The sequence below is a fragment of the Rhipicephalus microplus genome, chromosome 4 (assembly GCF_043290135.1).
Source record: "Rhipicephalus microplus isolate Deutch F79 chromosome 4, USDA_Rmic, whole genome shotgun sequence".
In the NCBI taxonomy this organism is placed as follows: Eukaryota; Metazoa; Arthropoda; class Arachnida; order Ixodida; family Ixodidae; genus Rhipicephalus; species Rhipicephalus microplus.
This window is the reverse complement of record NC_134703.1, coordinates 107,256,757-107,271,972: the sequence shown is the minus strand read 5'-3', so window position 1 is coordinate 107,271,972 and position 15,216 is coordinate 107,256,757. Positions and strand designations below refer to the sequence as shown.

General features: G+C 39.9%; 1 protein-coding gene across 5 annotated transcripts in view; it reads left to right on the top strand.

Moving 5' to 3' along the window:
* The window catches only part of fra (neogenin protein frazzled), a 500,782-nt gene that overhangs the window by 468,242 nt on the left and 17,324 nt on the right, over positions 1–15,216 (top strand). For 4 of the 5 annotated variants that reach the window (XM_075893469.1, XM_075893471.1, XM_075893468.1 and 1 more), the window contains exons 3-15: positions 359–504; positions 1,417–1,701; positions 3,091–3,244; positions 3,530–3,672; positions 4,706–4,981; positions 6,346–6,562; positions 7,475–7,629; positions 8,008–8,301; positions 9,259–9,308; positions 9,944–10,088; positions 12,941–13,051; positions 14,268–14,462; positions 15,067–15,162. In XM_075893469.1, the coding sequence (XP_075749584.1) occupies positions 359–504; positions 1,417–1,701; positions 3,091–3,244; positions 3,530–3,672; positions 4,706–4,981; positions 6,346–6,562; positions 7,475–7,629; positions 8,008–8,301; positions 9,259–9,308; positions 9,944–10,088; positions 12,941–13,051; positions 14,268–14,462; positions 15,067–15,162 (2,267 nt within the window). The remainder of the gene's footprint in view (positions 1–358; positions 505–1,416; positions 1,702–3,090; positions 3,245–3,529; positions 3,673–4,705; positions 4,982–6,345; positions 6,563–7,474; positions 7,630–8,007; positions 8,302–9,258; positions 9,309–9,943; positions 10,089–12,940; positions 13,052–14,267; positions 14,463–15,066; positions 15,163–15,216) is intronic. The other variant, XM_075893470.1, reaches the window with a different exon arrangement.

Sequence of the window (15,216 nt, the reverse complement as noted above, 5' to 3'; positions counted from 1 at the left end):
TGCACCACTACAGGGAGACCATTTCACAAAAAAAAATGGAAAGAATAAAGGATGCATAGCACAAGTCATTGACACAACAACTAGACATACATCTGTTAGAACACATTATAAGTTCAATAAAATTTCACATGAGAGAAAAAGAAGAAAAATAGCAAAGAGTACGAGAGTTAGGGGAGTGCTGTTCTGTCATTACATTCGCTGCCTAAGCTCACATCTTTACAACATTCTTCAAAATTATAAAATCATGGAGCTCATTCTGTGATACTGTTACCTCTATCTTTTTTATGTTATTGTAAATCTTCACATTCTCCCGCAGAACTTATAGCCTTTGCATGCTTCTTCTTTCCTATTGCTGCAGGTCCATTCTCTCGAATGGCTCTCTGCACTTTAGAAGTGTTCACCACACAAGAGCTGAACGTCCTGATGAAGGAGTGTATCAGTGCGTGGCTACCATACCTAATGTTGGTACCATGCTCAGCAGGTCAGCAAAGCTACAAGTGGCTGGTAAGTACACTCATCCTTGAGCTTTCAACTTCAGCCTTCAGCATACTGTGTTCTTCCACACGTGGGGTTCCAGGAGTGTGGCAGAAAAGCCAGCAATGTTGGCTAGAAGGACACCGTCCCTACTTCAGCTATGCCTGTATTGCATGCAAACATGCATGGTAACGTGTGTTTGCACTCATTTTTTCTGTAAAACAGCATGCTGACAACAAGCTTTTTAGCCATCTCTGTGCATCTTCGACATGTGTGGAAGTAATAGCTTTCTTTGTTAAATGCTCTGTCAGGTGTTCATGGTTGATGGATGGCAGGTCAGCACATTAGAAGGTAACAAAAGTAAGGAGATGTGGAGAAGAACACCATGTGTACAGAAGCGCATTAGAGAGATAAAGGATTCCTTGGCCATGCATTTAGTCACATGCATTAAAGTAGAAGAGGGATGAGCAGAGGGAGCATTAGGCCACACTTGCTGCACTTGAGCAGCATGATGAGTGGACCAGGGTATCTGGATGAAGTAACCACTGAGTTTGACAATCATATTGAGTTTGTAACTTACTAGAAATTTTCTTCTGGTCTTTCTTTTCAATTTCACTTGCTAAATTACCTGTTGTGTGCTATAAAAATTTCACTTTTTGCTAAATATTTTTCATGATAACCTCTGTGCATGTGGAAGTAAATGACAGTTAGATGAAAGGCTATGTTGGTATTGTATTTGCTCTCTTTGCATGCTGTATACAGAGTGCATCAATCATCACAGTTTATCATTCGGAGAGCCACCGATGCCTTAAGAAACCCAGCAAATGTCTCAGCAGCGCATTTCTTCATGCTTTCAGTGGGCTGAGAGTGCGTCACAAATAGTCTGCATTGCCTTCAAGACACCTTCCACGTTCACTTACTACGAATGCACATCTGTTGCAGCTTTGCCACGATTTGATGAGCAGCCACGTGACCTCCGGCTGTTCCCGGGTCAGACAGCGTACTTCCCGTGTTCGGCATTTGCGCTGCCCCCAGCGGATGTTATTTGGCTAAAGGACCAGCAGCCACTGCAGCTGGACCCTGCACGGATGCTGGTGCTACCCAGTGGTGCCCTGGAGCTTGACGCTGTGCAGACAACCGATGAAGGGGCTTACCAGTGTAGTGCCCACAATGCTGACCGCAACCGAGTGTCATCAGCTGGAAACCTGTTTGTCAGCCTCTCCTATGGTACAGCGTGGCATCAACTTTAACCTTATTTATAAGTATTGTCTGCAAGACAGCTTTAGCCTGCGGCTGTAGCAGAGTATTAGTGTGGGCAACTTGGTGCCAATCATAACAAAAGACTTGTGGTTCAAATGAGATTCAAGGAAGATGAAACACACAGATAGGGGGTGACATTTCACATCTCATTCTGTCTTTTTTTTGTTGTTTCTCAGAAATTGCATTACAACTCTTTTGTTAATCAACAGAACAGCATGCTACACTAGTGGGAGCATCATTTGTTCATTAATCGGCAGACATGGGTAATGGTTTTATGTTTTACAAGAAGAGAGAGGTGGTTAATACTTTGATGCTACAGCTATGCTACTGCTGTGCTTGCATTAACTTTATTGGAATTAATATTAGTTTTGTCAATAGCCAAGCAAATGCTTGGTGAGACAAAGTGCGCTCAAACACTTTATGTCTGGTTAGTTGAAATCTCAGCATAGCTCCGCCTTAGCTGGAAGATGTCCTGATCTTGCACTTGTTTTGAAGAATGGAAGTGCATTATAGCCAGGTATGCTCATCAGCCAATGACCTTTAGCTGTTGACTTGGTTGCTTGAAAATTGAGAGATGCTCATCAGTCAGCTGCAAGATCTTTGACTGTGTAGCATAGATTCTGTTTAAACACGAATACTTACAGAAGTAATGCCTTGGTCAATCTTATTTCTACATCATTGTGTAGAAAATAACAGGTTACACTGACACTGATTTTTCACTAGCACTTTCCTTTTGCCCATTACTGCCCACAAGAGACAGACAGGCAATTCTTGTCAAAACATGTTGATCATGATCGAGCATGATTGAGCAGTTGACCTACAGAACTTGGCAAAATACTCGTTTATTGTCAGTGTTAACGTTCTGCTGTCCAGACTAGCTTGTTGCACGGGCAACAGTGATGGGATTCACAGTATAATTAGGTCCCCGCTTTCTGTATACCTTTACAAACCAAACATACAGCTTTTGTCCATAATACAGCATACATTTATGGAGGAAGGTTGACCCGAAGCTACTTGGCATCCTCCCGTGCATTTTGTATTTCTGAGTGAAAAGACTTCTTTGTTTCAAAGGCTTTCACAATTCTGTCAGGAGATTAATCAATGGCTTAACGAGAAGTGTGAACACATACTGGTTGAGAAGTACACTTGATAAAGTGGTTTCATGTTCAATCGCAACGTAACCCCCAATATGAGCTATCAGGTAGACTTCTGGACAAGTACATGCAAGGCAACTATTAAATAGTAGATTGTAAAGTGCAAGTGCTTAGCACTGTGCCATGAGCACTGGCTTGCTTATACTTCATACTAGTGCAAAATCTCTAATCAATGCATCATTCCTTATTTGTTCATGTACAGATGACGCAAACAAGATATCAGCGCCAACCTTTGTGGCAGCACCAAAAAGCACTGTGGCTGTAAAGGGGTCAAACGTGACCCTGGACTGTGCAGCTAATGGAAATCCTCGTCCAAATCTCACCTGGCTCAAAGATGGTGTCACCATCGACATGTCGTAAGGACTGCTCTATCCCTCTTCCAGCCCCCGATTTGTTATTCTTTTAGTCGAATTATTTAATCTGTGGTCCTAGAACTTCAGTGGTGTGAAGACCAAGGTCTCTAACTTTGAAATGGTGGTCAACTAGAATGATCTGAACTTATTTTTTATATTCTGTCATCATCTGTCACTTAGTGTTTGTCTAATAGTTGTTTTATACTGGTGTTATAGATGTTAAGGTGACCATTTTTTTTTATGGATTGGATATGGGGTATGTTTTTAACGCCGATTTTCTTCTTGCAGACTTCTAGACAGCAGGTTCAGGAAAGTTGGCGTGGGGAGCTTACAGATTGAAAGCATCCAGGAAGCTGATGAGGGCACGTACATGTGCCGAGCAGAGAACCACGAAGATTCGGTCGATGCAAGCGCCACGGTGGAAGTTCAAGGTACAGTGCTTTTTTTTCCATGCGGCAGTTGCAAACTATCGCAAGTGTTTGAAGAAATTGTCTGCTGCATTTTAATACCACTATATACATTACGCTTGATAGCTGTTGTTAAAAGCAGCCAAAGGAGACTGCATGATCTGCTTGGACATTACAAGTGTAAATAGAAGTTTTTAAGCTCATAGTTGCTTGTACCAACATAGAAAAGGCTCCTTCAGATTGGCCTTAAAAGCATTATAGCCTTTTAATTATGTTGTCCCTCCTAAAATAAAGTGCAAGCCACTGGGATAATTGCTGGGGTGTAAGCATGTGAAGCTTTGTGGGAATCCGGCTGACCACTAGCATTGTTATGTTGTTAACTTTTCATAATCTAGTGGCTCAAAGGACATCTATAAAATATGAAAACGAGGTATCATTCGCAACTGTGTTGGTGCAATCATTTCTGGCGAGTCCGTCGACCTATGGTCATTGTTTGGTATACATTTCTGAACACACACACACTCTTATCATCATCATACACCAGTACTTAGTTATTCAACAATGTATATTTGTAGCCTTGGCACGGCTCTGTTTAGCTCAAGGCTGTGGGTTTGATTCCTGGCCAGTGCAGCCACATTACAAAAGAAGCAGGATTCAATATTCTTAAAAAATATCAATGATGCCAACAGTAATAAAAATCACTCTCTTTATCTTTTCTCTCTCTTTTGACCTGCAGCACTGTAATATTGGTACTGTACAGAGTCAATGCAGCCTGTTCAAATGCTGCATAAAGATGGGCTCTGTCTATGATAGTGGTAAGACCTATCATATCAGACAGGCATGTACAGTGTCACCTGCGTGCCCAGCAGTTTAGCTGCTAACAATACTCTGTTTTGGAAACTTCTCGGTAGTGCTAGATCTGTCACTTCTTTGTTTGAATGATAACACATGCTTTTATCAGCAGTTTCGACTGTTTGACACTGAGCCTTTGGTGCTGGGATTTTTTGGGGATCTGTGCAAATGTTGAGTAAAAGCTGCATAAATCCCATTCTTTCAGTTCCTCCAAGGTTCACCAAGAAGCCAAAGAATAAGGTTGCCTACGAAAAAGAGGACGTTGAGTTTGAGTGTGAAGTGTATGGGAAACCGGACCCACTGGTACATTGGTATCACAATGGAGAGGCAATCATTCAGAGCGAGTACTTCCAAATCGTCAATGGCAACAGCCTCAGGATATTGGGTCTCGTTGACGCAGACAAAGGCATCTACCAGTGTATTGGCTCTAACCCTGCTGGCAACATACAGACGGCAGTACAACTCATCGTTTTGGACCCTGGTGAGTTATTGAGCACGTTTTCATGCATGTATAGTGCACACCAAATTTGTGCACCGAATGTATCATATGTCACCGAATGTTCAGTGTAAGTACAGTCGGTCAAATCTTTAGCTATCGTTCATGAGTGGCAGTTTTTTCTGTGTGTCTTTTCCATACGACCGAATTAAGTTTCAGTTGAATTAAGGACAAGTGTATGCCCACAAAGCACTTGTCAATGTAACTTAGTGCCACAGTATGACGCTGGCAGACAAAAAAGTGGCCGCTGCGCACAATAGCCAAAGTTTTGGCCGACTGTACCGGAGACCTTGCATATCTTGAAGTATTGAAGAAAGCATTTGAGCACCCTGTTTCTTTCTTTTGGAGAACAGAAAACAAACATACCATAATAATGCTTTTGTTGTAAATGCCACAGAATAACCTTAACAATATATTTTCTTTGGTAAGTTCTGACATCTGCAGTGTTTCAAAGCCATTGTGAAATACTGTGTACTGTGTACCTTAAAGGTCATATACACTTTGACCTGCTTTTGAAAATGAGATATTTTATTCTTTATGCGATATATTCCACTCTAACAGAAATGACTTGAAAGGTTGTTCGCATATTGCGGTGTTTGGTAAAGAGAGCAAAGTTTCAAATTTAGAGCTTCAATGCTGCCCTTTGTTCTCGAAGCATTTATTTTTTTGAAAAATACTAGAATTGCGTAGATTTTTCCAAGTTTACAGACATAAAACTCTTGTGTATGTTTCTGTGGAAAGCTGACATTGTTATTAAATGACAATGTACACATAGAAACAAAATTATTTCTGTATTTAATGTACTGACACAGAACATTCCAGTAATACAGTGGCATATTTAAAATAGCTGTTTAGTCAAGGTAAAGCTTGATCTTACTGTATGTTCTGCCAGCCTGATACTTAAAAAAGCTTCAGAAGTTATTTCTAAATGTAACTCATGAAAAATTAAAAAAAATTATTATACCACTTTGCTTTTATATATGAACTCACAGACTTTGTTTTGTTTTTTCCCACCTTTGCTATATCCTGTGCTGAATAATTTCTCTGCCAACTAAAACCTCTCACTTTCAATCACTTCGAATCTGTCTTCTTAATTACCCACTTACACCTACTTCGAAACCCAATATTCATTCTTTCTGCATTTGTCTTACATATTTCTGTCGCTCTCTACCTGTGACACTGTATTTATGATCAACCAATACTAAACACATAAAATATTCAAAATACTATTCTGTTATTACTTACATTGCACTTGCTGCTTCAACTCTTTGTTGCACATGCATGAAAAAAAAAAACAAATAACACATCAACTTTTCTGCTTGGATTTCTGCTGATGCTTGTTAATTCAGAATCTCCTCACCCTGCTACCCATGCCACTTTCACTACCCCCTTGCTGGAAACCTCAGGCCATCTGCAGAGAAGCAGAGACGTCCCGTCGGCGCCACGCGACGTGACAGCACGCCTCGTGTCGACACGCTTCGCAACGCTTTCATGGAGTGTCCCCGAGAGGGTGGAAGGGCATATCTTGGCATACTCAGTTTACTACAGGGAAGAAGGCTCCACTCGGTTAGTGTGAAAGTTTAATAACAGCTAGAGCCAAAAGTCACTGCTGTGTATTGTAAACTGTTACTTAAGCTATTTATTTGCTCCCACTATTAATAGCTCCAAGCATGCCGTACTGCTGATGAGTGCTGTTTGTCTTTCAAGGCCATTCCAATACAAAGCAGTTCAAATACAACATTGCTCTAGGAACATAGAGGTACAGCTTTGAACACAACCTGTGCAATCAACCCGGTGCACTAGCTATATCAACTAATTGCATTGTTAAAGTTGAGTTTATGAAATAGCTTATGATGTTTGAGTTTGGCATGGAACGGTAAAATTGAAGAACCCTTTTTCTTGAAATTTCTATCACCAGGGTGTTCCAGCTTCGATAAATAAGAGCAGGTGGCCCATGGCGAGATGACCGCTGGTCTTGGTGCTTTTAAGGGGTCCTAAATACTGATTTGATTTTCCTGTCAATAGAGAATACCATTAATGAAAGTAGTGGATTCTGAAGCGTTGCAAAAAACTGCGCATATGTCTAACATGCAATATCCTAATGACAGTAACTGCACTTAGTTTACAGGTCGTTGCTAAAACTTATGAGCATTTTTTTTTTACCCTGTCAGTCAACCTGTGTGGTCTGTCATTCCAGTCAAGCTCTGTGCACAGCCTGCACACCTCCAGTAACAGAAGTAAATTATCCAAAAATTATATATTGTAAGCTCGCTGGCAGTTTGAAGACATGTGTCTTGTTACTTATGTGAGCATTTTTTAGTATATCTATAAAAGAGCTGTACTTTGATTGTTCTATGTAATAAACAGTGGAATATTGAGAGCTGCATAATAAGATATTACATTCATTTTAATAGAATATGGTAGTACTTCCCAGTATTCAGGTTCTGTGCAGACTTACTTGTTCATGTCGTTCTGCAGAGAACGTGTCCTGAATACTACGAGACAGAGTCTGGAGGAGATAATCATTCAGGGGCTGCGACCATCCACAAAGTACTACTTCCGCGTGGTTGGCTACAATGAACACGGACCAGGTGAAAGCTCACCCGAGCTTGAGGTGGAAACAAACCCTGAAGGTAAGCTGCCGGCACACTAGATTCCGATAAAGGCTGATTGAGGGCTTTTGCTCTGAAAGAGTCAAACATTCACAACGTTTACGCTATATGCAGCGTTTTTTTGACCTAGCAGGACACCAATTCCCACTGAGTATTGAAAGCCTATGGTATTATTCGACTCATCGACTAATTGTGGGTTTCTGTAATTATCAAAAAGAAGCTTCAATCCCCATTCAATCAAATCATGTGATGTGCACTGCTTGAAGATAGTAACCACCACATGCAGTGCTGTAATAATGTAAAACACTCAAACATTGGTTAATGTACTTAGTGTGTGAGAGGCACATGCTTCAGCTTTGAGAAAGCTGTTCTTGTACCTGTTTCCCTGCTACATTTCAGTGAGCATCCCTGGGCCACCACGTAGCTTGAAAGCCATTCCAGTGTCTGCTACGGCTATACGCGTCTACTGGGAGGCACCGGAGAGCCGTAAGGAAGTCGTACAGCACTACCAGCTTTCCTATCAGGAGACTGGTACCACAGAAGACGAGGAGAAAAGAGTTACCACTACCGACACGTGGTACCACCTGAGGAACTTGAAGAAGTACACGGAATACAACATTTGGATCACGGCAGTCAACCAGAATGGCTCGGGCATCAGCTCTGAGGAGACACTCGCACGAACCTTTTCAGATGGTGAGTTTGGAGTGACTTGCATGAATCTGATTGTACTGAACCTGTACTTACTACTGCTACAGTGTGCCTTCTTTTTTTGCCAAGTCAACTTCAGCATGCCTACTGTTTTCTGTGTCAACTTGAATGATGCCTATCAATGAGCACACCAGTTCAAACTAAGATACAAAAAAATATAAAGAGAGAAACAGACAGAAAGCAATAGAAAAAGAAAGAGAAGGATAGAAATAATTGGACACAAGAAAGACAAAGAAGTTGAGAAATAAAAGAAGCAAAAAATAGGAATAACAAGAAATGGAGGATTATAGAAAATGAATTGGGGAGAGAAATAAATACAAGCAAACACACAGAATACCGAGAAAAAGAAAGAATTAGAGAAAGAAATAGAAGCAGACACATACAATAAAGAGCTATAAGAAACGGAGAAAAGAGAGACAAAAAATGATGGGAGAGGCCATCTAGCTGCATTATCCTTCAGGCTTGCCACCACTACTGAGAACCTACCATAATTTTTTTCATATCTGTGAAATGTAGTTGCAAAAGCATGTACAAAGAGCATGTGATGGGCTCACTTCTTTTTTTACGAATCTGCTCAATATGAAGGAAGAAAAGTCACTGGTAGGTTCTGCAGTTTTTTTGTTTTCTATCGCCTTAGTAAACGGGCAGTTGTAGTATTTGCATCTGTCTCCATTTTACATACTATTATATTCGAAAAAGTTTTTTATGAGAAATACAAAGTCTAGTTTCTCTCCTCTCTATGGCCAAGTATGATGAGCTTTCTGCTTCCTACTGAAAATATAACGTATTGTCATTTGCTGGACGACAGTGCTGACAAGTCAAACTTGTATATACAAAATGCGGGAAAAAGAAGTTTTTCGTAGGTAACAGTGAGTTTTCATAAAATGCATATCTGCTTAAAAATCATGTTAAGCCTTTGTTCAACACTTTCTTGCTTTTCAGCGCCTTCCGACATACCGCAAAATGTGACACTTGAGGCAGCCAGCTCCACGGTGAGTACTTTATTCTGTCTTGTTGAAGCACTTCAGTGTGACATGCAGTTTTAAGCTATTTTCAACGAAAAATGCGTTATGATCTTTATTAGAAGCAGCACTTCTTTAAAGCTCATTAACCATTGCACCATGCAGAGCAAATATGCTAGTCATGCTCTGAACCGTTTGTTATGGTCATTGTTATAACTCAAACCCTATAGCAAACTTCAATGACTGTTTCCGTTGCATCTATTATTAGGGCTCACTTTTCGTTTCAGTTCTTGTAGTTATCAGTGGGAACTGCAGTGACTAGTACAGAACTTGACTAGATTTATGCTGCATGTCTAACCTTCTATGGCAACAACATTAACTAGTAGCTATATTTAAATGAATCTGAATACTTGTGAACTATACCAATACAACAGACATTTCAAGGAAGTTTTATTGTATGCCACATTGGCATGCTGCATATAGCTTCTTAGTAATGAAAAGTTAGAAGACAGAACTTCTGTTCCCCCTTTCAAAAATCATCCCAGAATTTTCATTGACTTGAAAAATCTTTATATTTAGAAGAAAGAACATAATAGTTTGTTCAAAGTGCAATTTTGAGTGCATATAGTACTACGTAGTATTGTCATTCTGTCATTGTGTTGCAGAGTATTATAATAAGGTGGGAACCCCCACCAAAGGACTCCCAGAATGGCATCATAACTGGCTACAAGATCAGGTACAAGCTGAAAGGTAGCCGCAGGGGAGACACCATTACGACTGATGGGAACCGGAGGCTGTATGCACTGTCTGGTCAGTGCATATCTTCCTGATCGAGATCACTGGTTTTTCGTTGGGTGACCGACCGCAACCTCGTTTGTCTGCTTTTTTTTTCTCTTTCTCTCCCTCGCTTTTTTTTAACTAGTAATCATGTTACTATGAATAAAGCCTACTGTGCATAATAGCATCCAGCAAAAGACGCACCTTTATGTACCATAATCAACTCAACTGGCCTTTTTGTTCTTTCGCCTTTTGTTCTGTGGAAGTGGAATCTGGTCTGTAATTAGACTGCTCGTACAATCTGAATTGGAGCACACATTCCGGAATGTATGCTGGCACCGGTGATTGCGCCGGAGTGCGTCATGCATGTAGAGTGAATACTTGACAGGTTTGACTGGTCGCATATCAGATTTAGGCAAATGGCAGTCACGCTTCCCACTATTGTTGTGTTTGTAGTGTTATGTGTTGTCACTGGGTACAATTACATTGAATAAACAATAAGTTCACTTGATGCTTTGGGCTACTCTATTTGTCATTGCCTCAATGTTGTGATATTTTCTTAAAACCAGAGCGAAGCAGAGAATTTTCGCAAGTGAATACTATTGATATTTACCATAGACTGACATTCTCAGCATAAACAAGGTGATTAAAAAAAAAAAAACATGCACAAGCTGCTTGTTCCACATCTAATAATAATATAATAATAATAATAATTTTTATTTCCATCAGCGATGGAGGAGACTGCGGGTAAAAGTTGCTTGAAGGCACAAGCAACTTGACAGAGGCCCGCAGCCACCCCTACAGTGCAGGCAGCGATGGCAAAACATTCATATAGCAAAAATCACAAGAAACACATATTCGGAATACAGATATGTCTAAAAAAAAAAACACATCAGTAAGGAAGAATGAAAAAAAGCAATATTTTACACTATTTACTATGTTAGCATGAATTGATGAAATGCTCGCGCAGTGTTCGTGCAGAGGTTATTTTCAATTCAATGTGTAATTTATGAAATGAATTTAAAAGGGTTGGCAGCGTGTATGATAGCTTCTGCATAGAATAGCTTGTCCGCGCAGAGACCACCTTCCACTGTTCTATGTAACGAGTGCCGTATGAATGGGTGTTTTTGGCAAGATGAGATAACTCGTGGAAAAACTTTAGGTTTTCTTTTATCTCTCGTTTGAACGCTATACTTAACTTGTAATTGTATAGGGTAAACACGCGGATGACATTTCCCTTCAAGAATAAATCTGAAGTATGGGAATTGTAGGGTACATTGAAAAGCGCCCGTAGAAATTTTTTCTGCAGTACATGAAGTCTTTCAAGATTTGTATATGTCGTCGTACCCCATACCAAAAAACAATAATACAAGGAAGAAAAAAAGAGCGCATTGTAAACAAGAAGCTTTATTTTAAAAGGTAATATCAATCTGTGACGCGCCATCATACCAACCACACGAGATAGCTTGCCTAAAACTGATTCGATGTGTAAATCCCAAAGCATATTTTGTGTGAAGGTAACTCCCAGTATTTTCACACTACTCACTATATCTATTGCTTCATTTGTGTAAAGAAGGGTGATGTGTTCGCAGGTTATCTGCTTAGATTTTGGTCTGAAAATCACGGCTTTTGTCTTTTTAGTATTAATTTGCAAAACGTTTGCTGCTGACCATTCTTGGAGCGCCCTTAGAGCAGTGTTGGTGTTATTCTGAAGGCTACCAAGTTCAGGTGACGAAAAAAATAGGCTAGCGTCGTCAGCGTACATAACGTATTTCGCATCACTGTAGATATTTACTAGGTCATTGATGTAAACTATAAAAAGAAATGGGCCGAGAATACTACCTTGAGGAACGCCTCTGCTGATGTGTTTTAAGTCTGAACGGTAATGCTCAATCTGGACGTACTGATGGCGATGATCTAGATACGACTTCACGAGGTTTAAGCAGTGCCCGCGAATACCATAGGTTTCAAGTTTTTTAAGTAGTATGGAATGATGGATACAATCAAATGCTTTACTGAAATCAATGTAAAGGCCGAGCACAAGATTCTTGCTTTCAAATTGTGTTAAAATGAATTCTTTTTGTTGTAGCAAGGCTAACTCAGTAGAAAGGTGTTTTCTAAATCCAAATTGGACTGTAGATATAAGATTGTGCTTATCGAAAAAATTAGACATTTGCACGTGTATAAGTTTCTCCAGCCCTTTGGATAATACTGGTAATATCGAAATAGGTCTATAATTTTTGATATCGTTTATGTCACCTTTCTTAAAAAGCACAGAAACTCTTGCGATCTGCATCCTCCTGGGAAAGATAGCGCTCGCCAAAGACAGATTAAAGATGTAGGTAAGATATGGACAAATTAAATCAAGCACATACTTGATTGGACGAACCTGCATGCCCTCAACGTCACAACTTGAGCTATTTTTAAGCGAAAGAAAAACTGACAGTACTTCAGACTCTGTAAATGGGCGAAGGAAAAAGGAAGATGGATTGCTATCAGGCATAAATTTTGTAATATCAGCAGATGCACAAGAATTAGAATTGCTCACAAAATAATCATTAAATGTATTCGCCAAATCATCGCCCCATATTTCGTGGCCACCAAGAAATAGCTTTTCTACACGTGGAGACGATTTACGGCGATTTAAGACAGTATTAAGCTTTTTCCATAACATATCGGGTTTTTTTGAGCAGCTATCAAACTCAGCTTAAAAATAGCATTTCCTGTGTGACCTTAGTTCTTTGTCTGCTTCATGTTTTCTTTTCAGTACCACTTGGCCTTGCTCAGGCCAAGTGCTTGACAAAGTTTGGAACCACTTAATACTGGCATTTTTTTGTGTGTTTTACTTCTTTCTTCTTTTTAATCTTTGTTTCTCTCCTCTTTAGGACTGGAAAAAGGGGCCCAGTACAGCGTCAAAATTGCAGCCCTGTCTGTAAATGGGACAGGACCGGCCACGGATTGGATGACAGTGGAGACATACCAGAATGATCTCGATGGTAAGTCCGGCACGTGCAAGAGCTACGGCCGAATCATACCTTTAAGGTACGCTTCAATTAGGTTACCAGACTTGTCAGGTGCTGCTATGCAGTGTTAATCTAAAACAATATTTGGTGGTCAGATGCTTGTCACGATGAATGCACTGAACTTAATACGAGACTCACAAAACACCTTTCGTACATTTGGCAGGATTAGGTTTAATAAGTGGCTGTTGTGCATGCATAGTATGCTTGAACTTCGTTGAAGATAGGGAAATTATTACTGAATTTCCTGGAATTATCTTTATTTGAGAAACGTTTCGAAATATTATAGTGCGTGTGTCTATGCACTGCACATGTGCACATTGCCTCAAAAATGTAACACCACCACTTCAAATGGGAGAACTCTGTCTTGTGGTTCAGTTTGCTACGACTTTGTATTATTTGTTATGAGCATTGCATAGAGCTGACTCTTTGCTCGGTTCTTGTTTCAAAAAATGGTATCTTGGTATCTAAAGGGCTGATCAGTTTATGCATGAGCTTGGGCTCTAATTAGTCCAATGACCCATGTGGCCTTTACTTATTTGGGGTCTAAACCAGTGCATCCAATGACCAGCATAAAAGTAGCATGGACAAATTGTGTCTTCTCTCTCGTTACATTTATTTCTTATTACTTCGAATCACTTACCTGTTATAGATGGATGGATGCGAAACTTTATTGGTTTATCAGTAAGGAACATTTTAATCTCAGTTTGCCATTACGTATAATTAAGCTTGTGGTGCTGGTGAACAGTCTTTTCAGATTAAACTGCACAACTGGTAGCTCAGGAAAGTGCACATAAAAGCACTGCTAAGAAAGGCAGCTGCACTGCCCTGAAGAAAGGTACACTTTTCAAAGTGTTGGATTCAAGTGAAGCACTGTGTCCAATGACTCCTCGTTGCTACTACTTCCAGGTTACCTGACATAAAGAATAGCAAACTCCACTTTATATAGCTAGGAAAATAAACTTTCGAGTGAATAGTTCCATCTGCTGCAGTCCTCGGAAGCTTTGAAAGTATAGGAAAGCAGAAATTTTCACTCAGCCATCGTGCTACCTATAAATCTCTGTGCTAATTATGAAGTGATTCATCAGTAAATTTAGTCACTTGCAGACATAAATGTGCTCAGCATATTGAGAAGGCATGTTTATACACGTGCTAACCCAATCTGCCGATGCCTTACATCTTGTTGATGCAGAGTCCCGAGTACCCGATCAGCCAAGTGGACTGCGAGCGAAGCCAACGTCGACAAGCATCTTTGTTAGTTGGGCACCTCCTCGAAATCAGGACATCATGATCCGTGGCTACACCATCGGCTGGGGCATAGGCCTTCCCGATGTCTACACCAAGGTGCTCAATGGGAAGCAACGCTACTACACCATTGAAAACTTGCGTGAGTTCTTGTTTATGTTACCTTTTTAAATGTTTTTTTCAACCTGCAACAGTCACATTGTCAAGCTCGAGCAGGCACGATGTGGTTGCTCAAGGAAGGATTGCACTGTGAAAGTTGGGTTTGGTGAAATGAATTAAGATTAGTTTATGTGCGTAATGACTAATTGTCAATTCTGTCTTGTGGAAGTATCGGCTTTATCACACGCTATTAGATGTCTCTATGCTTACCTTGTGTCCTGAAAAACGAAAAGGAATTCATTTTTTTTTAATCTTGATCTTTTTTGTCTTTTTATTTTTAGTAATTGAGACAGGGGGGGTGCCAAAACTACTTGTAAATACATTAGTATCAAATTAACTGAAGGTTTATTTGGTCCAAGTGTTTGCCTCAATGGGAAGCAACAATTTTCATTAAAGAAAGCATTTATTGAATGTTGAAACGAACATTTGCTTTCATGTCTTTTCTTTATAGTTTGCTTGTTCTCTAGTTTATTGGTGCGTATGAGTCCATAATTATCAATTCAGGTCCAGCAAATGATGCTGATGCGCTGTACAACCTGAGAATATTAATTAATGCGTCCAACATTATATTTTTTTTATGTTTCCAGAACCTTCCAATGAATATGTGATCAGCGTAAGAGCTTTCAATCAAATTGGTGATGGCCAGCCGATATATGAAACTGTCAAGACACTCATTGAATCAAGTAAGTAATGAGTATAAGCATAGCCATTTTAACAATATCTTTTTTTTTTCTTCG